General features: G+C 44.9%; 2 protein-coding genes across 5 annotated transcripts in view; one reads left to right on the forward strand and one right to left on the reverse strand.

The window, feature by feature from the left end:
• Window positions 1-11,113, reverse strand: part of gfra1a (gdnf family receptor alpha 1a) — a 39,693-nt gene extending 28,580 nt beyond the window's left edge. Inside the window, exons 1-3 of one of the 2 annotated variants that reach the window (XM_088421010.1) lie at window positions 10,747-11,113; window positions 8,198-8,506; window positions 5,835-5,915 (exon numbers count right to left, since the gene is read on the reverse strand). In XM_088421010.1, the coding sequence (XP_088277136.1) occupies window positions 5,835-5,915; window positions 8,198-8,506; window positions 10,747-10,786 (430 nt within the window). In that variant the 5' untranslated portion in view covers window positions 10,787-11,113. The remainder of the gene's footprint in view (window positions 1-5,834; window positions 5,916-8,197; window positions 8,507-10,746) is intronic. The other variant, XM_088421011.1, reaches the window with a different exon arrangement.
• A 1,347-nt stretch (window positions 11,114-12,460) lies between these two features.
• On the forward strand, window positions 12,461-22,071 carry ccdc172 (coiled-coil domain containing 172). 3 transcript variants are annotated; one of them, XM_088421555.1, is made up of 8 exons: window positions 12,461-12,502; window positions 13,719-13,814; window positions 14,020-14,105; window positions 16,939-17,055; window positions 17,145-17,295; window positions 17,868-17,969; window positions 18,030-18,132; window positions 21,315-22,071. In XM_088421555.1, the coding sequence occupies exons 2-8, from the start codon at window positions 13,736-13,738 to the stop codon at window positions 21,430-21,432; spliced, it is 756 nt and encodes a 251-aa protein (XP_088277681.1). In that variant the 5' UTR covers window positions 12,461-12,502; window positions 13,719-13,735; the 3' UTR covers window positions 21,433-22,071. The 3 variants fall into 3 exon arrangements, with proteins under 3 accessions (XP_088277681.1, XP_088277683.1, XP_088277682.1); XM_088421557.1 differs by having other exon boundaries at window positions 12,481-12,496; XM_088421556.1 differs by lacking the exon at window positions 12,461-12,502 and adding an exon at window positions 12,818-12,848.
• The last annotated feature ends 106 nt before the right edge of the window (window positions 22,072-22,177 follow it).

Here is a 22,177-nt window from a genome sequence, read left to right on the forward strand (position 1 = left end):
CCGTCTTCGTCTTGCCCCCCTCAGCTGTTTTCTTCTCCCCCTCCATCATGTTCGCCATCTTCTCCTTGTCCTCTTCATTCTTTTTCTTCTTCTTTTCCGTCATCTTCAGGAGGCTCCATCTTCACTTTGTCATTTTTCTCTCTACTCCGTCTTTTCATCATCTCCTCTCACTCCGTTCTTCTCCTCCCTGTTCCTCTTCTTCTTTTTTGTCTTCTCCTTCTTCTCTTTTTCCTTCTCCCCTTCATCTTTTTCATCATCTTTTCATTCTTCTTGTCCTCCTCCATCTTTTCCTCCTCGTCTTTTTCTTTGCCCTCTTCTCCATCCTTTTCATCATCTTCGGGATCTTGCTCTGCTCCTTCTTCTTCACGCTCGTACTTCTCTTTCTACTCCATCTTTTCATCATCTCCTACTCTTCAACGTTCTCCTTTTTCATCATCTTCTCCTTTTTCTTGCCCTCCTCGCGATTCTCTTTTTTTGTTCTCTCCCCCCATCATTTCCATCCTCCCCAGGCATCCGCCCGATGAGGCGGAGCGATCATGCCTCGGATTGGAATCCGAAAAAAAAAGTGACCTCGTTTCATAATAAAACAAAGAAAGCCGATTCGCACGCTAATAATTGGAAGTTTGAATGTGATGAGAAAAAAGTAATTTGCTTGAAAGAGGACATATTGTCTTGTGTGTTTTTGCAATTTAATGACATTTCTATGAAATGCTTTCAGCAAAAATATCCCCAAGGACCATCGGTTGGAGCGCCCTAATTACTTTCTTGCAAAATAAAAGCAAGTGTTGGAGGGAATAATCTCATTTTATTTAGTTGGCCTCCGAGATGACACGTCTCCTGCAGTTGTAAGAAGAGAACGGGTGCCGCGGCGCGACCGCAGGGCCGTCAAGCATAGGCTCAGTCTTTACGTTCCTGGGAAAGAAGACAGCAGCGTGGACTCGCGTCAACATTGAATCCTCCACGATCACGAGCTGATTGTTTACGTTGCTGCCTAAACTCTGAAGGGCAGCAATGGTTTTGTAACTAGGGCCCACCTAAAGAAATAATTGAGGAGTGGACGGGGTGTGTAAGCAGAACGGTAGGAGATAGGTGAACTGTACACATCTCTGTCCGCTCTCCTCGCGAGTAAAAGCCCTTTGTCTTCCTTCTTGTTTGTTGTTTATTAAATGTATGAACCTGACGCATGAGAGCAAGTCACTCTCAAGACAGCCATCCACAAAGCTTTTTCACTTGGGAATTGGAGTCAACCCTCATCCCGAATGAGATAAAAGTCCCAGAAACAAGGAGCCCTTTGAGTGGAGCACAAGCGTCCAAACCATTTGCTGATGACGGCAAACTCTTGCCGTTGCCGTTTTGGAGCAGACGCGCGACAACGAATGAATATTTTCATTCAAGCGAGACCAGATGGTAATTAGCCACTCACGTATGAATTTTTACTCCGTGACAGTCGCGTGACAAACTTTTGTGACTCCGCGCAGGCAAATCTTTTCAGCATCTCTCGGACCGAAGCTGTCAAACAGCAGTCGTTTGCGGCGGAGGTGTCCGCTTCCCAGCTGACCGGGCGATATTCAAGCCCGCTTGCAAAACCGCACATTTGGCCCATTAGCGGCACAACCCGATCCGACTGGACTAGCGGCAAATAAATGCACCTGCTTTAATGAAGCTGCTGTCGAGACAAAGAAAAAGCGGCGGACGCTGCTGTTTGCGCCGCTCGTCCTCGCGCGTCTCTTTTCTTCCTCCCAATGCACGGATCCAATCAGACTCCTCAGTGTTTGACACGCATATTTATTGACTCAAGCGAGTCCAATTATATTCGTGTTGTATATTTGTATAAAAGGACAAAAATTAACCTGAAATGACCGCTACGCCCCAAATATAGGACGCACTGGTGTATAGAGAACACAGCATCTTCACAAAACACACTAGCGTCAAACAATTTGCAGAAAAAGACAACTTTATACCGACGCAAACACCAACACGCCACACTTGGGCACCTCTGCTGTAGATCACCGGTGTCAAACTTCAGTCCTCGAGGGCCGGTATCTTGAATGTTTTTTTTTTACTTTCTCCCTCAAATGATTTCAAATGATTAGGATCATTTTCAAGCTCATGCAGAGCTTGCTAACGAGCTCATCATTTGAATGGCGTGCGTTTGAGAGAGAAGGTTCAAAAATATGCAGGATACCGGCCCTTCGGGACTGGAGTTCCACACCACCAATCTACATGATATTGGGCGGACATAGAAAAGCCATGAAGTGGAACTACGTCCCCATGCCACGACATGGGGCAGCACGCTCAACTTTGCCGTTACCACGTTGCCGAGTTAAGCCTCCGTTACGCACATCAAACGTGTTGTCAGTCAGCCGAGCGCGGATTTCGGGGGAAAAAAAAGTGCGGAAAGATCAGGCGAGATGCTGCTTCACGGCAACATAAATCCTCTTTCTACCTCTGGAACTCCTCCGCATTCCCATCCTGACTTCATTTTTATCTCCCATGAGCACACACGCGCACTCTCACACACACACACACACACACACACAGACAGAGCATGATCCTGACGCATTGGCAGTCGGTAATTCACAAATGTCAGAGGCCCGTGGGTCAGATACGCCCCCCCGCAACATTTTATGCGGCCCACTAAGCAAATAAAGTGTGTCTACTTCAGGTTTCTTGCTGAATAGATTTGTCGGAAATGTGTACAAATATATGAACTTTGACCAAAACTTTTTTTCCTCACAAAGTCCCTCCTTGGTATGAAATGAAAGATAATTGTGACAACAAACTTTTAAAGAGGGCATTTATCGATATGAGGTCCTGATCCCAAAAGCAGGCTTATGTTGCAGAGATTAGTTTCAGGTTCTTGACAAAAACAGGAATTTTCAACAGAAATTTCCTGTCAGAATAATTACATATAGGTTATATCACATGTGTTTCTGCAACATGTTTATTGGTATGCATTTACTTTTTCTGTTGGACGAGTCACGTCTCCTGCAGCTGTATTGACTCACAGGCACATGACCAAATCGCAGACACGATGACCTAATCATAAGACGGAGTAATACGGGGTCTGTCGCCATGTTCCTGGGAAAGAAGATAGCAGTGGTTGCACGGACTGATAATTACATGGACTTGCACCTACGTCCCAAGCTATCAGAAACTGATATTTACCTTGCTGCCATAACGTCTCCCCTAACCCCTCAGGGCGGCAAGTGGCTTCGTTACTAGGGCCAACCCTCACCAATAAAAGAAAGTGTAACCAGACCGGGAGGAGATCTGAGAAGGTGCGGGTCCCCGTCCCTTCTTCTGGTGAGAAAAGGTTTGTCGCCCGCCTTCTGGTTTGTTGTGTATTCAAAGTTCTAGGGTGCCTGAACCAATGAGGAAAGAGGATTTGAACAAACTCAAGCGGCGTGTCATGGCGCCACGAGACTCGCGCGCAAATGATTTTGCCACTTATTGAGAAGGGCTTCCCGACGAGCTCGCAGCTTGCGGCGGACGTCGCCGCGGCGCTCTGCGCGAGGCGTTTGAAGTGTTGACACGCCGAGTGGGAGCCGCTCGGCCGGCAGCCAGCGGGGAGGAGGAGGACGCGGATTAAGGAGCGAGGGGGCGAGACAAACACACTTAAACACACAAGCGAGCGAGCGGGCCGGGGAAAAAAAGGAAAACATCCCTAACAAGCTGGGGAAGCGCTTTGTAATTACTGCAGGGATGCTTGTCAAACATGCAGGTTGCAAAATAAATTGCTCCCAGGAACAGGCTGGATCGCTACTAATCCAAACTCCGGCAGGGGTGGCAAAAGTACGGCTGGGGGACCGCACACGCACACGCACACGCGAGTGCGCGTACGCCCGCTGGCAGATCCGGAATTATTGGGACGTGAATAGCTTGCAAGAATCATATGTTGTCAACAAAAACATTTGTATTGCACCCTGTTGGCGAAAGTACATTCAGATATCCCTTGCGCACAAAGGTTTGCACACCCCCGCGCTGGTGTTTCTCCCAGTGTGTACAAAAAAAGCGGAAAAAAGTCAGCTTTCTTGTAAAAGTCCGTCGACAAGACGTTGGCCTCCTGCCGCGCGCGCACACGGGAAGATTCCGACGGTAAGTGGCACTTTTAGGAAGCTCTAATGTAAATCTCATCCGCGTTCGCGCCGCACGTCTGGCGGCGGCCCAGACACTCCATTATGTCACTTGTTTGGCCCGACTTTGACGTTTCTCTTATCCCGCTTCTTTTTCTTTTAAAAGGCTCTCTGGCGCGGCGGCCCGACAGGCTTTTCAATCCGGCCGCCCGCTTGGCAGGGGCGCCGGCCGGAGGCACGCCAGCAGTCTCAACGGAGCGAGCGGCTCGCTGGGAAACTCAAGGAAAAACAAGCGGCTGCCCGCGCCAGGCACCTCATGTTGGATCTAATGTTGCCACGATAAAACCTTTATGTGAAACTGCAATGCTTTATTTCTTTCACACAGTTGAATGTGAATTCACGTCAAAGCTCTCAAAGCCATCAGCAGTATTTGACACGCCAAATAGCTCCTCCCCTTTCAGTCCCGGACGTCCTCTACTTCCTGCTCGTCATTCGCGCAAACGTCCTCATTACTCTTCCGCAGGTTAGTTTGAAATGGAAGTCTTGGGAAATTATTTGCTGATCGTCTTACTTGGGATATTCTACCAAGCTTTCTTTACCCAAGTGACAGCTGGCGTGAGATCAGAGTGGGGAGCGCTACATGAAGACATTTTAACAAAGAGTTGAAGTACGTATGTCCTTTTATACATATTTTGTTTTCTTCCGATGCTAATATTTTCCCTTTTACCGAAAATGAATACCGGTTCCGAATATCAATGATCACCCTCCTTGATTACTAATAATCAGCATCGATTGCAGAACCTTTATCTCATTCACCACCACCGACGGCTATAGCCGTCAAAGATCCATTTTTACTGTGCTGCCTGTCCAAGAGTCTATATCCACCCAAGCCATAGAGCAAATAGCGATATATATGTTTTTTTTGTTTTTTTTGCGACGTACGACCACGTTCAAAGCGATGTTGGAAACGTGTACGTGATGCTTTTAGATGCTCCCGCCGCCCACGTTATGATGTCACTCATAGCAGCGGAAGCATTGTTGTTGTTTTTAGGGCAGCCCGGCCTCCCGTCGAGCTACCGCCGTGTCATGGAGCACGAGTGCGTCAAACGTGTCTTTGATATGTCCGTCTCAGCCTGCGGCGTGGATCACACGCCTTGCGAGACGGTCTCAAGATACCACCGGAAGAATAAGGGATATCAGAAGATCCGCGTCTCCATCCCACGTGCACGCAACAAATATATGACGAGTAGGTTATGGGCTATATTCCTGAATATGTATTTTACTGATGTTTTTATGATGACCCCCACCGTTTGAAACAGACGGTCGCATCGTTGCCCTCCTAGGCTCAGCTCGTTTCTAGATTCTGAGGATGACAGCACGACAGAAGTTGTTTTGATTGAATTGATTTTCCACTCAGAATATCCTGAGAAGTGTGGACGGTCCCGCGTCCAGTAAGACTCCGTTAGGAACGAGCGGCGATAGGTCGCAGCCGCGGCTATCGTCGGCTTGCGCGCGGCGCCCCCGCCGCGCTTGCCTTTCGATCTTTCGGGCGGTCGAGCCAACGAGCGCCACGCTATCAGAACGACCTTCGTCCTATCGTGGGCCACCGCCCAATGAGAGTCAGAAGTTGTCTCCGCCATGCGGGATCACGGGATCAAGAGGAGGAGGAGGATTACGGCGGGGAGGGTGCGGATCAACAATCGACGGCGGACAAAAAGACAGGAGGCGGCGGGCCGCGCGTGTGGGGGCGGGACTCACCGATGATGGGGGCCAGGCGGAAGATGTCCGTCAAGCGACTGTTGACGGGCTCGTAGGGCGAATCCTCCAAAAAATCGTTACCTGCCGGCGAGGGGAGCGAGTTAAGATACGGACCGGTGAAATGCAAGGCAATCTTTCTGGTCAAAAGACGGAGAGCTGACGTTGATATTTTGCTTGCTTACATGATGCGCGACCGCAGGCGCAATATGAAAACGCAAACACGCAGAGACGGTAATAGACACCATCTTGGGTAGGCTTTCCCTTTAATGTCGGAGATGAATTTGAGAGATGAGATTTAGGAGATGATTTAAAGGGGAATCAAGTCCGCGATTTCGAATACGCGCAGCCGAGGCATGAAAACGCTGTCGAAGGTTTAATCGACCAAGATTGAAGCGAATACGTGTACTGCAGTAGTTGGACGTGCGAGTAGCGCCCGTGGCGTGCTCTTTTACACTTAACTTTTCTGTCTGGCATTCACGGAACCTTCACAGCGCGTTTCCATGCAATATAGCTTGCAATCCGCTTAGCTTGACTTTTTACTTGTCAATCAAGAAGTATTTCCCCCCCATTCTTCAGATCATCTTTATTAATACACCATCAGAAATGAAGAATAGTTTGACTGACGTGATTGTTTTGTTGCCATCCCCTTTAGCGCAGCTCCATCTAGCGGATGCATGAGGCAAGCCCAGTCACTACTGTAGCTTCTATTCTCTGCGCCTTATAAAGGGCTGCGCCCTATATATGAAAACGCTTTTAAAGTCGCCCATCTAATGAAGGCGGACCTCATAACCCGGTGCGCCGTATAGGGTGGAGAATATGGTAAGATGTAGCTTCTATTCCATGCGTCTTACGATGCGGTGCGCCGTATACATGAAAACACTTTTAAAATAGGTCATTCACTGAAGGCGCGCCTTTTAATTCTGCGCACGTTATAGTGTGGAAAATACGGTAATTTGATGGTATCTTCTGGTAAACGGCAATGGTGTGTGAACACAAGTTAGTTGTTGTGAGGATGCGCAGATATGCCTTGTGCGCATATTGGCCCGTTGTTTATGACTGTCCCGCGCGTGACACGATTATGTGGGTCAGTCGATATCCCTCGCGCTTGATTAGGCAGCTTGGTCAGCGGCCTTCGCCGCTGGAAGTGGCCTCGCTCGCTCGCCCGCCCGCTCGCTCGCAGGGACGGCATGGAGTTTACTGTCCGAACGTGGCCCCATCCCCCTCGTGGCGGCGGCCCGCAGCGGCGGCGCTGGGACCGGCCAGAGCCGAGGGCCTTCAAGCTCCATTATGCCCGCGGAAAGTGACTGCGGAGGTCAAAGTGCGTCTCGCCTCGGCGGGAGCGCGTAAAAGGGGGCGAGCGGGGCGGCTTTTTGAAGGGAGGCCGCGTGATTAGTCACGATGGCGCCGGATCGCTCCTGGATACCGATTGGCTTTTGACTAAGGCTCCCTCATACAACCTTCAGATGAAAAGATTGGATTTTTTTTTTCTCCTTGTGCTTATGATAAAAATTGCAATGACGTTACAGTAGCGAGCTTTCATTTGCATGCAAATGTCAAAACGCAAAGTGCGTTTTGAAAGCTCCTTTTGAGCTGAGAACAAGTGTGAAAAGGACACTTTTTCTCCGACAACAAAAGAAGTGAATATGAAAATTGTTGTTATTTTGAGATTTGGGAGAAATGTTTTTACAGTGGAAAAACTCCACTGACTTCATTGAACTTTTGAAAACATGATGATGCACCTGGAAACTCCCATAATTTTGGGGTAGAATTTTGCTGTTTGTTCAAATTGTATTTAAAAAAGCTTTATGCTGATGTGTTGTTCAATGAACACATTCTTCAATATGTTTCAACAAGGTTAAGATTTGATTTTTCATCGATTTCATTATCCTGGATACGAATATTTTCCCTTTGACTAAAATGAAAATCGACAAGAAAAATATTGGTACGTACTGGTATAGCACTAATATTTTTGATGTGCTTTCGGAAAATCACGCTTATGTCTCTGAAATGGAAAATTGGTGCGTAGCTGTCCCATGGCTCCTCATTTATCGCGGGGGTTACGTCTAATAATAACCACGAAATAGCCGTCTTTATTTTTTTAACAATTATGATATATGTTTTAAGGCTGTAAAAAGCCTCACGATACACTTGATACGCTTTTCAAGCGGCTGCGCAATGTTCAACTTTGACACGTCTTCAGTGTCTGGGTGAAATTTCAGCCCCCTCGTGCCTTCTTTCAGTGCTTTCCCTTGAGAGTTGGCTTAAAATAGTATCAAAAGAATTCATCGACGATTGAAAAACGACTATGGACACATTTGACGATGGATCGTTTGCGAAGGAACGGAATAGGGGTCCGGGCGCACCTTGTAAGGTCTGGTAGATGCCCCAGTAGATGCGCAGGCAGTTCTTCTCCTTTTTCATGCCCCTCTTGCAGCGACAGTTGTAGAGAGGGCTCCGCTTGAGCGCGTCCACGGCGCCGCGACACTCGTCGTGGGCGTCGCGTCGCGCCGCGCCGCTGAAGTTGCCCTCGTTGAGGGCGCCCGGCCCGGCGCCGCACTGCCGCATGGTGCGGTACTTGCTGCTGCACCACGCCTCCTTCAGGCACTGCTCGCTGGCCCGCACGCAGTCCGTGCGCGGCGAGCGCCCGCCCTCCTCGGCCCCCTGCAGTCCATCTGCCAAGGCCAAGGGACAATTTTTTAGGGACGCCCGAAAACAACGTCCTTTTGACCTGCCGTGCGTCATGTATTTGCGGCATCTATGGCAACACTGCCAACCAACGGTCACAGTTATCACTACGGCGCTCGTTTGACTTAATATTAGATAAGTATTGGTCGGAAGTGTCGGCTACCCTCCATAGAAAACGTATTTGATGAGAATCTGATGATTTATTATTTGCATTAGTATTTTGAGAGACCAGAATTCTTGTCCATGTCACTGAAAGAGTTCATGTCTTTTTTAATCCTGTCCAAAATAGTACAAGCGCAACATCATTACGAATCATAAACCGTTAACATTACTATTAATCCTAAACCATTTCAAGTTTTTCATTTATTGAAAAAAAATTTGCTCATTTGCTACTTTACGTGACAAAATCATCTCACGGGCCGCATTAATCACGTTTGGGGGCCGGAACCGGCCCGCGGCCTGTAGGTTTGACACCGGTGTTGTAGGGGCACACTTATTTCAGCTTGCGGGCCACATAGAGGAAAATCTCTTATCGAGTGGGCCCGACCAAGAAAATCATGCGATATAAGCATCCGCTGTTGTCCAGTAAATGCTTTGTTAAGTTTCACACAGATGCGCGCTGTCTTTAGTGACACAATTTTCTGGCAGGCGAACCAGGAAGAAAACCTATGGCCTTGCACAATCTCTTGTTTTTCGAGTCGTTGAATAAAAGGCGCCGTATTCTTACTTACAGTAATTACCGTAACTGGCAGATGTCAGTTGACCGTTAGCATCAAGCGCCTGTCGCAGCTAACAGCAGCTCATATTAGCCGAGGTTGTTACGGCATTCTTTTCAATAGCAGAAGTGAGCGGACTGTACCAACGTCCGAGTCCGTCCTTGTTCACGCGCGAGATTAGGGAAACCGAGAGAATCGTGGAAAAGTGCAAATGTCTCCGGCTCATTCAATTGAGAGTGCGGAGAGGTTTTTATGGTAAAATGAAGGCGCAGCAAGGAAACGGGAAAACAACAGCTTCTAGCGCATTACAGCGGCGAGGAGTTTACCGGCCACTCACAATGCGGGTAATAGAAAAGGCGCTTAACTTAATGAACAACAAATGTATAACTCACGGATATAACACAAGAACATATGAAAATTTTACAAAAGATGAGATTTATTCTGTTTGCTAAGGTTTTGACGTTATTGGCAAAGTGTTGGTGCATCTAATACACGGTAGCACAGAAAATACCAGAATCTGACCTTAAAATTAAGGGTGCGTCTTATACACAGTTGCATCTTATATTTGGGGAATTGTGGTAATTTACGGATATTAACCCAAGAAAATATGAAGTTTACAAATTGTTTTAATTTTTGCTCTAGTTTTTGACATCGGTGCCGAAGTGTCGGTGCATGTTTTGCACGGTAACATAGAAAATACCAGAATTTGACCCCGAAATTAAGGGTGCGGCATTACGGCATTCATTGATGCAGATGTCATCATGCATGCTTTTCTCAAAGGAGACATCTTGTACTGATCTACGGGGACTTCACTCTATCACGCTCAAAGCATTGGACATATGCGCCTTTTATTTATTTATTGATGGGGATTGTCATTGCGCGTGGTTTTCTCTAAAAAGACATGTCGTATCAAGTGTTTGTGGCAAATGTTTTTTCTTGTTTTTCTCCAGTAAAAGGTACAAAAGTATGAAAGCCTTGTTTTTAGCAGCGTGCAATCCGAAGAAAACAAGTGACAAGGTTGAGCAGCACCGATCTACAGCAGTTTTTCTGATATTCTGTATATTCTGATTTTCTGATGATATCGGTTCTCAAAATATCGGACTTTTTAACCTTAATTTGTTTATTCGCGCGGATTGTCATCAGGTATGGTTAGGAGACGTGTTAATCATATCGAGTCTTGCACGGGGGTTCGTGGCAAATTGATTTTCGTGTCTATCTCCAGGAAAGGGTCCAAACGTAGGTAAGCCTTGTTTGCGGCAGCGTACGTGACCATGCAGCGACTGGCCCGAAAGCGCATGCAAAGTCGCAGTCCAATTGCTTCAAACTTCACCGTAAATGAGTGCCGGCTATGAAGGACAGCACGAGGATTTCAAAGATCGCGACGAGTGTTCAAACTTGGACGGAGAAAAGTTGACGATGGTGGCAAGGCGCGCGGAAGGACGACTTTGTCTTTTCTGTCGCCCGGCCAAAAATAGAAAAGGAACGCGAAAGAGAAAGAAGCCATCGCGTACCTAAAAGAGGCAGAAGAAGACAGAGTCCTGCGAGCATCATCCTCTCCTCGCGCGCGTCAACAAAAAGCCTCGTCGGAAGAAAAGGCTTCGCGAAGTTGGGATCACTTGAAATCCGCGGCGTGGAATTCCATAGCTACGCATCCAAAAGACGAAAGCGAAAGAGCCGGCCTAGTTGTCTGGGGAGCTGCGCACGTCCGCTGTCCGTCGGGTGCGCGGGCGAGCGAGCGACTGGCGCATTGAGGAGCAGCAGAAGCAGCAGCAGCAGCAGCAGCAGCAGCAGCAGAAGCAGCAGCAGCAGCAGCAGCAGCAGCAGCAGAAGCAGCAGCAGCAGCAGCAGCAGCAGCCGCGCGCCTGCAGCCGCGCGCCTGCAGCTTCCCCCTCCAGTGCATGCGTGCGCCACCGCCAATGCCCGCTCGCCCTGCAGGCCCTCTTACCGGCACAAATACATATTTATCTTTAATGAGCACCGCCTAATGAAAACAACCTGGCGATGAATCTTTTTTTTTTTGAAGTCCTATCATTAGTACTGCGCTCCAAAGAACCACTCCAAAGCGCCTCGTTAGAAGTTCTCTCTCCGCGTGCACACATATTAGAAGGAAAGACACAGCGGATCACTGGGACTTGGGAAATATATTTCAAGTTGGCGTGTTATTTTGGGGGTGTAATTGGACTTCTTTCATGTTCGTCGTATTACAAACTGTAACCACGCAAATCCCCTCTAGCTATCGTTTGCTTCACATGATACGCCAGGCATAACCAGGTCAAAACGTATAGGCTAAAGTGTATATTTAGAATGAGGAGTGGAAAAAATAAACGCGTGCAAAGCAGGTGGCAAGGCAGTAGACACTGGCGACATCTGACGGTTATTTTTGGTAGGGTGTCACGGGAGCAGCTCTTCGTAAGCTCATATATGATTTGCGGCATACGAAAAAACAAAAGAATACTCTTAATATTGAATCACGTTCACAAAGCCATTTTTTTAAATCCGTTTTAAAATGTTCAATATTAATGTTTATTTTGAGTCTCTTACGTTTGTAAATGATTCGAGACCCTTGTTTCAATTTGTTTAAGTGTATGGATGTTTTGATTATCTGGAAGGTCCGATTGTATACATTCACAAAGCCATTTTTTTCACTCCTTGTTTTAAAATGTTCAAAAGTGATATCGATCTTTAGTTTGTCCCTCAAATTAGCAAATAATAGGAAAGGAAACATGATTCTGAACAATTATTATAATTAAGTGAAGACTGTCTGTTATACATTTTCATTGTTTGGATATTGTGATGATCTGGGAGGTCTGCTTTTTTGTACATTTTTGTGTTATTGGTCTATGTTTTGTTCTGTTGGTCTATGTTCTGTTTACAGGGAATTGTATTGTGAAATGTAAAATGATTAAATTTCGATGAAAAAAAGAAAAAAATAATTAATTAATAAACAATAATCCAATCTGACTAGCCCTTATTATTCCCCATTCGCGCAGAAAAATGAACCACTTATGATAACAATGCTAAAAGAGTAAGCAAATAATTACGGACATTTTATTTTTGCATGAAACTGATAACTTGTTATTTAATAGTCTAAAAATAACAACAACAAAAAAACAATTAGCATAACAGGTATTATTTCCTTACGTATCTGATCTGTACAAGTATCCCATAACAAAAAATAAGTGAAGGTAGGAGCATTATTTGGCAGGAAGTTGCCGTGCCACCGGCTGTCATTTGAAAGCAGGCAAACGAGCTCGAAAACAGGTGCTGGTAAGATACCTGATTGTCGTTCTATAAATCTATAAATTACGAAAAATGACGGACCAAATCACCTACTTCGAGTCTTAAAGTTGTTTTAGTGATAACTGGCGGCCTTTTAAGTTTGAGGGTGCTTTAAAAGACGCCTTATTTGTGTAGGGAGACCTTAAAAGCGACTTTAGATAACAAGCTGTTGTAATGTTGCTAAGGTGTTAGCATCTTAGCTTCTTGTCCCCTTCCAGTACATGTCAATCAAAAGTAGCACGAGCTTTCGGCATTGTTGGGAAAAAAATATATAAAACGCAAGAGTGTCATTTCATCCAAATAGTGCAAGTTTGCTTGAGGACCCGGTTTACAGGTGTGTCATGGCTAAACGAGTCAGCAATATTTATTGATTTAAAATCGATAGTTTTACAGGTACCGATTTTATTTCTGTGCTACATCTTGAAAAGTAGGGGGAGGAAAAAAACATCAATTTGTTAACCAAAAGAAGAAAAAACAATCAGAGCTCAAACTCAGTGGTGTTAAACATACGACCTGTGGGCCGTTTCTGGCACGCGAACGGGTTTAATAACTTCATATAAAAAAAGCTGAATTTTGTTGAGTAAATAAAAACTTGAAACGTTGTATGATTAATAGTAATGATAATGTTTTATGAAAAATAGTGATGTTGTGCTTCTACTGTTTTGGACAGGATAAAAAAAAAAGAATAATACATCTGAAGATGTTGTTTGAAAGTTATAGAAATTCATATACCATGATTTTATTGGTCCAGCCTTGCGAATAGATTTTCCTTTTTGCGTCCCGCAAGCTAAAACAAGTTTGACACCCCTGCAAGTCTAATGTGTAAATCTTCCTAAACTTTATCCTAACCCAGTTCCTTCTCAGATAATGAGCTTGAAACTTTTTTTGTCTAAGTCACAATTGATGTGAGCTAGAAGACACGTTTTCAATCATCACAATATTTTTCTATAGGTTACATTTAAGAAATTAGTGCTCTTGTGTTAGTTCTAGATCAATTTCAATTAATTATCGAATTATTATGTTGTCAGCATCAAACGGTTCAGTTGGTCGACAAACGTTTCTAGTTTCAATAAGCTTTTTTTTCCCCCATTTTTGACATGATAATCCATTTGAGCATTCATAGAAATGCATTGAAAGCAGGGAGAGTTGCACATTTAAGGTGCTAACGTTTGTTGAAACCATTCTCCTACTTGGGTTTCTTCAGACCTCCTCACGACCACAATGAGTTTGGACAAACTCTGTCACCAAATCTTCCTGGCGGAGCAACACTTCACGGAGCAGAATCAAAAGAAAAAAGAAGGCGAGTCGTGCGCTTCGCTCACCGGGGCTTCATTATTTCGACTGACGTACCCGGATGCTACATGTTAGCCCGTTTAGCGTTTTGCCTTTACAGTCTGATATTCGGGTGTCTTTTGTTGTAAAATCTCCAAAGACACACAAATGCTTCATATGTACGATCTGTCATACGTTGTAATATTGCCTGGTTTTCATGTTTCACGCGGCAGTGAAAGCAGCCATCATCAGTTGCCAGTCTCAGCTCAAAGCGGCCACAGAAAAGTACCAGAAGATCACCGAGGAGCTTCAAGTGAAGGTGAGACACGCTTAAAAGATATTTTTATCCAGTTGTTGTGAAAGCTCAAGGGTGGTACGATAACATAAGTGATACTATGAAAAAAGTCAAATCAAAAACAAATCCTGTCCGCTGAAAATAGCTACCACCTTGCCTGTCTTGCTTGTGTTGGGATTGACTCCCACTGCCGCGATGCTCCCTTTTGTGGCTTGTGTCCTTCTTTTGGCTGACGTCAGTGTGTGCGCTTATGGACAGAAAATTACAAACGGATGTGTGCCCGAAGATTTTTGTTTTTGTTTTCGATTGCATAATCTCACTCCCGCCTGCTCCCATCAATCTTTTTATCCCGCAGCGTCCAAATCCCACGATAACCATATTATCTGCATTATTAAGCGCACCTAAAAGCCTTGAACTTTCTCAAAAACCGACCGCGCGCCTTATAATCCGGCGCGCCTTATAGTGCGGAAAATACGGTAAGGGGAAAGTTGATCCTGCGCCCTGTTGGGAGAACCCCTAAAATATTTCGCCCTAACAACACAAGGATGTTAATCCGACCGACCTCTGCACTGAACAGCATCAGGATATTACCTCACGAGATTGGACGAGCGATTTAAAAATGTGCCCTTAAAAATAAATGTCTTGCAGATGACAAAAATCTGTAAAAGTCGCCATTGCTATACTCGGTCTGCCATTTATCCAGTCAGTGGATTGTTGTTAGATTCCACAGGAGAAAAAAATGGTTGCGAAGAGATGGCGATGAACTCACATTTATTTTCGGGATGTTTGTTTTCTTCTGATACGGTTTTCCAAGATGCGGTGAAGATATCAAGCGGTGATTCGTGCCTTTGCTCGAAGGGGCAGTAAGTACGAGTGTCAAGTGAGGCGTCAGCAAAAGTCACTCATATTGGCATATTGATGATCTGATCTGCTTTATGATTTCAAACACTTAATCTCCCTTGTTTATTAGATGAGCGCGGCCGTGGATCAATGGCCAGCGCCGACATGGGATCAATGCTTAATTTCCACCGGATAACATTAGCCGGCGCATCACATGCCGCGTTTCAGGCTGGCGCGCTTGAGCGACCGCTTCCTGGGTGGTAGTGTCACATCAGCGAATTTCCCACAGCCGCGTGCGTGAGCGCCGTCTGAGTAATGTGCGCCGGTGAGCGCTACGAGCTCTTCACAAAATCAAAAACAGCAGTGTTTACGTCCCGCCTGATGTACGAGGGCGCTGATTAAAGCGGCGGTTATGGCCCGGCGATGGCGCTTCTCAAAGTTTTTAGGTCCAGGGACCACTCGCGCGCCACGCTCCAGTTATAAATCAAACAAAGCTTATTAGAAATAATTACAGGCTGTACCCTGCATACCAATGTCTACCAAGACGTTTCATGCAGTTGACTTGTTAGAATAAAGTTCTCTGCTTTCTGGCGTTAAATTGTCACGTTGAAGTCATTATATAGCAAGTGACCTTCAAAAACACAACATCATTATTACTCTTTTCTTCTGGAAAAGATGCCGTTTGTTTTTTTGATAAAAAGATCAAACGATATTCTCGAAAAATATGCCCCTTGTTCTAACAGTAAAAATAATTACAAAAGAACTTAAGCGTTCCTGTAATATGCCTTTGGTACTAAAAAAGAAATGTCAGACATAGCGTAGCTTAAGCCAAGCAATTAGTTCAGAGCGGGGCTGCAACCGTTTTTGCAACTCATTTGAAAAATCCATGAAGGTGATTATTATTTTGTATGAATCGATCGGATAAACATATTTTCTAGCGTTCCTTTATTCAATCGCAGAAGGTTGTTTCAAATTGACAGAACACACAGATATAAATGACTTGTGATTCATTTACCGGCCCGGTGCAAAACATTCCAGAAAATCAGTGAAAAAGTTCACTGTTGTTTTCCAAAATACAAGCAGATGTTAGCAAAGGTCTTGTTTTGATTCAACACAAATAATAATCAGTCTACTTTCATCAAGGCTTTGGATAAAAGGCACGGAAGGATATTTGGTGCGTTGAATGCATGGCTGAGATCAGAAGATTTGATGTTGCCCTCCCCCCAGCGTAACCATATAAGCAGCCATAACCTGGCTTGCCTTTGGGGCTGACGCGGAAAGGAGACCTAGGGAAACTCTGAAGAAGAAACAACTCCAGCTTTCTTGGATTGCTTTTGGGTAATCGCACAGCGCCAGGAGAGAAACAGCCTCACCTTGACTTACGGTCCCGCAGATACTTTAGCGCAGGGGTGGCAAACTCGTTTTTATGGTGGGCCACATTGTTGTTATGTTTTTGTCATAGGGCCAGGATGACTGTGAAGTCAAATACATTTGAAGTGTGTCACACATTTATCTACCTTTGAAATGGGAGGCTGGCTGTTCAAAATGTGTTCAAAAGTGAGCTTGGGAACATTTTTTTTTTGTTTTTGTTTTCCCCGCATAGCGACTCAGAAGCTCTGCTTCTCGAATCCCACTAATATACACTTGAATATTGCAAGGGGCAAAAAGGGGCCAGTTACCTGTGTTAGCTACTTAGCTGCAGGAGCTAGCAGACACCCCAAATAGACTTCAAGAGCCTTAAATGTGTAAAAACTGCAAGCAATTGCTACCAACATTCATACACATTTATACTCCTGTACACTGCAACCTTTTAAAAACATAAATCCTCACACTATTTTTTATTTTGTCATCTGATAAGTTTTCCCTCATTGGAGCTCACGTTAGCCGTCAGAGAAAACGGAAATATTGCGCTGATCGTTTTTGCCAGAGGTTGATGTGGACAAGAATAGGATCGCTCTGTTTTCGGCGATGTCGAGGGACGCGGCTCTTCAATGGCGTCTTCTCAATTGTGCTTCAGGACCAGCAATTGTCTGAAATGAGGCTGCAGTTGAACTTGTGGAAGAAATGTGAGGAGCAGGTATCCCAGCGATGCCGGGAGCTCCTCGGCGAGAAGGCTCGCCTCCGAGAACGTCCGGTAGCTTCACATCCACTAATCCAGCGCAGGTTGAAATCCTCAGTAGCGGCAGTGCTTCCATCTTTGTTAAGCTGTTGTTTGTACACCAGGCAGGGATTTTTGAAGGCGAGATGCAAAAATTCGTGCAGGAGCTCTCCAGCTTCAACTGTGAATTCAGTATCTGCGGCGGCACACGGATGAGCGGTTCAAACAACGGCGAGGTCCTCAACCTGGTCATGGAGGTGGACTCTTTGTGCAAAGGTCATTAACCACCACGCTAGCAATTCAGTTGATTTTGTTGCTGAAAATGAACCACCAAGTACTGTACTGTGCTCCCTGGACTTGCAAGTAGAACTTGGTCTTTCACCAGACTACATTTACTGGTCAATCCAATCAATTTTGCCTCTAGAAATGCACTGAAAAGCCATTCGCTTGCTCGAGACCCCCAAAACACCAAGTTCTTCCTAACATTGTATTCTCAAATATAAATATTTGTATGTATTTAAAAAAACTAATTCATTGCTAAATTCTCCATCATCACAATCAGATTTTTTTATCAACAATTACCTTTACAACTCTAATAAACATACAAACACAAAATGGTACACGCATTGCAAAACGACGTTCACTTTCCAATATTTTGTGTAATGGCTTTGAAACCCCTTATTTTCGTAATATTTCGATTCTTAAATGAATCTGCTCCGAAGCGGTTTTCGTAACATGATTTTTGCCATGTTATGAATCACGTCTTAGGTGTAAATCATTCCAAGCGCTTCAAAAACACCACATTAAATGTCGCCGCATTCTACACGTTGTTGTCCTCACCATCTCAGAGATGCAGGAGATGCTGGAGGCGAACCCTCAGATGAGTGGCTTATTGACGCAGAAGAGGAGTCTCCAGCTCCAGCTGCGAGCCCTCAAAAGCGTGCACGCAGGTCAATTACTGCCGCGGTCAATGTGGAAACCAAAATATGAAATCTTCAATCTGCTTTTAGACTTGGAGCGGCAGCTGAGCGAGGCCAAAGAAACGACGGCTTCTTTGCACGCCCAAAAACAGGCTGCTGCGCACAAAGCGTCCACGGATGACGCCATAGTCAGGTGAGCGCCACAAACATATTGTGGAACAGTGTCAACGATTTAGGGTTTGTATCTCGCCGCTAACAAACCACAATAAACGATAGCCGTGGGTCAGTCTGTTTGGAGGCGTTCCGGTGTTCAAGTAAGCTTCTATTCTATCTGCCTCATAATGCGGTGCGCCCTATAAACTCTTTTAAAACAGGCCATTCATTGAAGGTGCGCCTTATAGTCTGGTGCGGAAAATACGCTAAGTTGATTCGTAATCAATGCCAGTCCCCTGTGCCTTCTGGAGGCATTTGCCCGCTAACAAACGGCGGACATCTCGCCCAGCAGCCTTCATGGCTCCTTTGACACTAAACGCGCTCAATAGCCACAGCTGCGAATGCATCTTATTCAAGACACGTGCAATTAAGGCTTTGCGACTGCTGCTGGCGTCCCGCTGGCCTTTTCGAGCACCGTTAAAAAGCCAATTTTGCCACAATTAACTTGTCGTTCATTTATTCTACACGCGGAGCTCTGAGGCCGCACCGTTGAGGCTGTCTGCTTTTTGACGGCGGCTGAATGAGGAGGCGTGCAGGTTGGAGCTTTTAGCCAGCTGGTTACTCAGCAGGCCACACGTCAGGAATTGGAACACACTTTTTACATACAGTCGACCCAGTCCCAATATTATGGATTCTCAAGCAATTTTTTTTTCATAGGTTTTTTTGCAGGAAAATGCTCCCTTACCATCTTGCAAAGATGCAAATATATATATATATATATATATATATATATATATATATATATATATATATATATATATATATATTTTTTTTTTTTAACAGTAAAAGTAAACAGCATTGGCTAACTGAATATGTAGAAGCGGTCATTGCTAGAATTAAAAAAGAAAAAGCAAACCTTACCAGGTGATATGCATAGCGAGCATGAGAAGACGGAAACATACCGGTGCTCTTTCAGTCACCCTTTTTAAAGGAATAGTAACATGATATGGTAACCAAAGCATTCAAAGCACACATCTGTTTAACCACAGTGGAAAATGCTATTGCCAGAAAATAACTGGCCTGTAGTGTACAATCATCCACATTGGCATATATAGATTCACAGTCATAGTTTCTAGTGGCTTATTAGACAGAAAAAAGGGCCGTTCACCGCATAAGTAGTCTTTACACAATCAGGATTTTTTGGGGGCCTATCATGGCGATCAGGGAGTTTAAAAATCGCATATCACCAATCCAATCACAAGCTGGGGCAATATGTATTTAAACAACTTGCTGTTGTTAATCTGTTTATAGAATATCCACAAAAAAATATTCATTTAGTTATAAAGGAAAATTGCAGACCAGAAAGCGATAGAGATGCACATGTAAAAACAGCCATGATGGAAAAGACATTTGAGAACCGTCCAGACGTAAAGTGAGAGTTCAGTCTGGTCAAACAAAAATATCTTGAGACAGAAATAATGGCTGCAACTTCATATTGTAAGTGAATGACTATATTGTCATTGAATGACTTTCCGGCGGCAAGTAAATATGCTGCCCTGTAAAATGAAGTCGCACAAGTGCAAATATAACTTGTAGCGTTGACCCTCAAAATGTTCGGACTACATAAAATGGACATTGTTCGCTTGGCAAATTGATTTTGCGACAAATACGGTCCGATCACAATCGAGCGGATCAGATTGACGCAAAGTCTACTAGCGAGAATATGCTGTAATATATATGTCAATGACAGCATAAATACTGTACTCTGTTGCTTCTATTGAACAGGTTATATCAGGTAAAAATACAAGAAATGTGCGCGGCGGTATATGTAGTATGAAATGTACACAGGCGCCCTTGTCTTGAGACCAACGAATGGGGAGGTTTTCTTGGCAGCTTTAGTCAATGTTTAGCCGTGGGTTCCTTTCAGAACTTTGTCCTAAATGGAGCACGAGTCGGTGACGTGACGTGACGTGACTTGTCGTGCGGACAAGCCGCTCGCTGGATGAATGCGAGCGCCGCTGCCTCTCGGTGCTCCGCCAAATTCGCGCTCCTTTATTTCATTAAGAAAGGAAAATCAACGGACTTCCCGGAAAGAAGGAAGGGCTATTGTTAGTGATGATGCTGCTACATTAAAAAAACAAATTCTGTGTAGGCTCACATTTATTTGTATAGCCGTTTATCACAAGTGAAAGAATCACAGAACATCACAAATTCACACCAGGAACAAGACAAGGCTATTTGCACAGTTGTTGTTTTTTTTTCAGCGTGCATGCGCGCGCGTGCATGTTTGTGTCTGCGGGATTTGGTCAACCCCCACCGAGGCCCGAGCTGACCCTAAATCAGGCATGTGCTTAGCGTGTCCAGTTCATTCATCAGCCTCATTAAAAGCGCGGCCCTTCATGACCCCCCCTCTGGCCTTATTGGCCCCCCAGGAAGTGCTGAGGATGTGCCTCTGCTCATTTTTATAATCGCGAGCCATCAATCGCGCCGCGGGCCCCGGCGCGCTGTCTCTTTAAGATGCATATTTCTCTCCCCGCGTATCGACTGGTGGGAATTGAATGCGTGTCCGTTTGAACCAGCAATGGAGTGGTTCAAAAAGTGTCCAGCGCAAGCATTGTCTCTCCCGTTCTCTCGTGCTCTACAAAAGTGTTATAAAAACAATGGCAATATTGAGCGTCTGGACCTTATTGTGCGGAACGCAACTGTGCCCCCCCATGTTATAATGTTATTTTATGACCTATAAAAGTAAACACAAGCGCTGCCCTTTACAAAAATGTAATTTTGCCTCCGTTGTCCAAGTGTTTCATTATTTGCCAATCGAAATGAAAAGATGGAGCTACATAATGCGCTAGTCGACCTTCAAGGGGCTTCTGTGGAGTGAAATCCAAAAAAGAAAGAAAAAAGGAATGCTGCTCCAAAGGCCATTTCATGGGCTAAATTAGTTTCAATGCAAGACGGAGCTGTATCACATCACCAGATTAGAATGCTAACTTTGAGGTATTCATGTAACCAAATCTTATTTAACGAAAAAAGACAAGTGTACACCAAACGTAAGGTGAGCTTTTCATCAAATAGTGCTCGGTTCCCCAGAAAAACTAAAAGTAAGAACGCTGGATCGCTGTACATGTGAGATGGTGGTTACAGCATCTCTTGATGCTGCTTGTCTTTCTCCACGATTGTTCATTTTATTTGGCAATAAAGTCCACTCTTTCACTTGGCCAGGATGAGGAAGGAGCTGGAGATGTACCAAGAAGGAGATACGGAGCTCCTCCTAGAGACCCTCAAGGTGGAAGTCCAACACCTCCAGAGCGCATGTACTCATGTCACGCCAACTTTCTGATGATAGAGCAACGACGCAGCTTGCACAAAGGTAGTAAATTCTGATGCCAAAATGTCACGTTGCACCGCACCTGTGTTACTTTTGGACCTTGTCATGGAGCCGGTCCCTTTGAATGTTTTTCGCATAAAAGGCAGACAACCTGAAAGGCGGAGAAGCGCCACATTGTCGTGCTTGTTTGCGTTAGCAAGGAAATTCCGAGACCTGCCGGGTGGACATGTTCTGGCAGAATTTCAAAGCTTAGCCCCAATGTTTGCTTGAGTTTAGCGTTTACAAGCGCTCGGTCATTCTTAGCGTCGTGAAATGAAACGCGCTGGAAACTACTCAAATCTTTATGTTCCTGTTCTTTGAAAACCCTGTTCATACTGGTTTTGCTGGCTACATGCCGACCAATCGATGCCTTCATTTTGAGCCATGAGCCCTTCTTTTCAAGCCAGCCAAAGTATGATTAATATATCTCGAAAAGATGGTGCTTTGTGATTATTCTATGATAAGAGGTAAGTCAAGCGTTTATTTATTGTTTTTGCTGACAGTTGTAAATGTTGAACCAGTTTGTTTTTGTCAAAATTGCCAACTGACTGTCCTCATTACGCACTAAGAAGACAAAAGCACATACCTGCTTGGCAAGTGACTGCGATGATGTCCGTCTGTAGTAAATGATGCGATGCTGCCCTCTCGTGTGTGTTATGTGCACTAGCCGTTAATTTTCACAGAAGCAGTAAACGCGTATAGGCGTTACCTCAGAAAT

This window comes from Hippichthys cyanospilos, chromosome 8 (genome assembly GCF_059441005.1).
Source record: "Hippichthys cyanospilos isolate Australia breed blue-spotted pipefish chromosome 8, RoL_Hcya_1.0, whole genome shotgun sequence".
NCBI classification, from domain to species: Eukaryota; Metazoa; Chordata; class Actinopteri; order Syngnathiformes; family Syngnathidae; genus Hippichthys; species Hippichthys cyanospilos.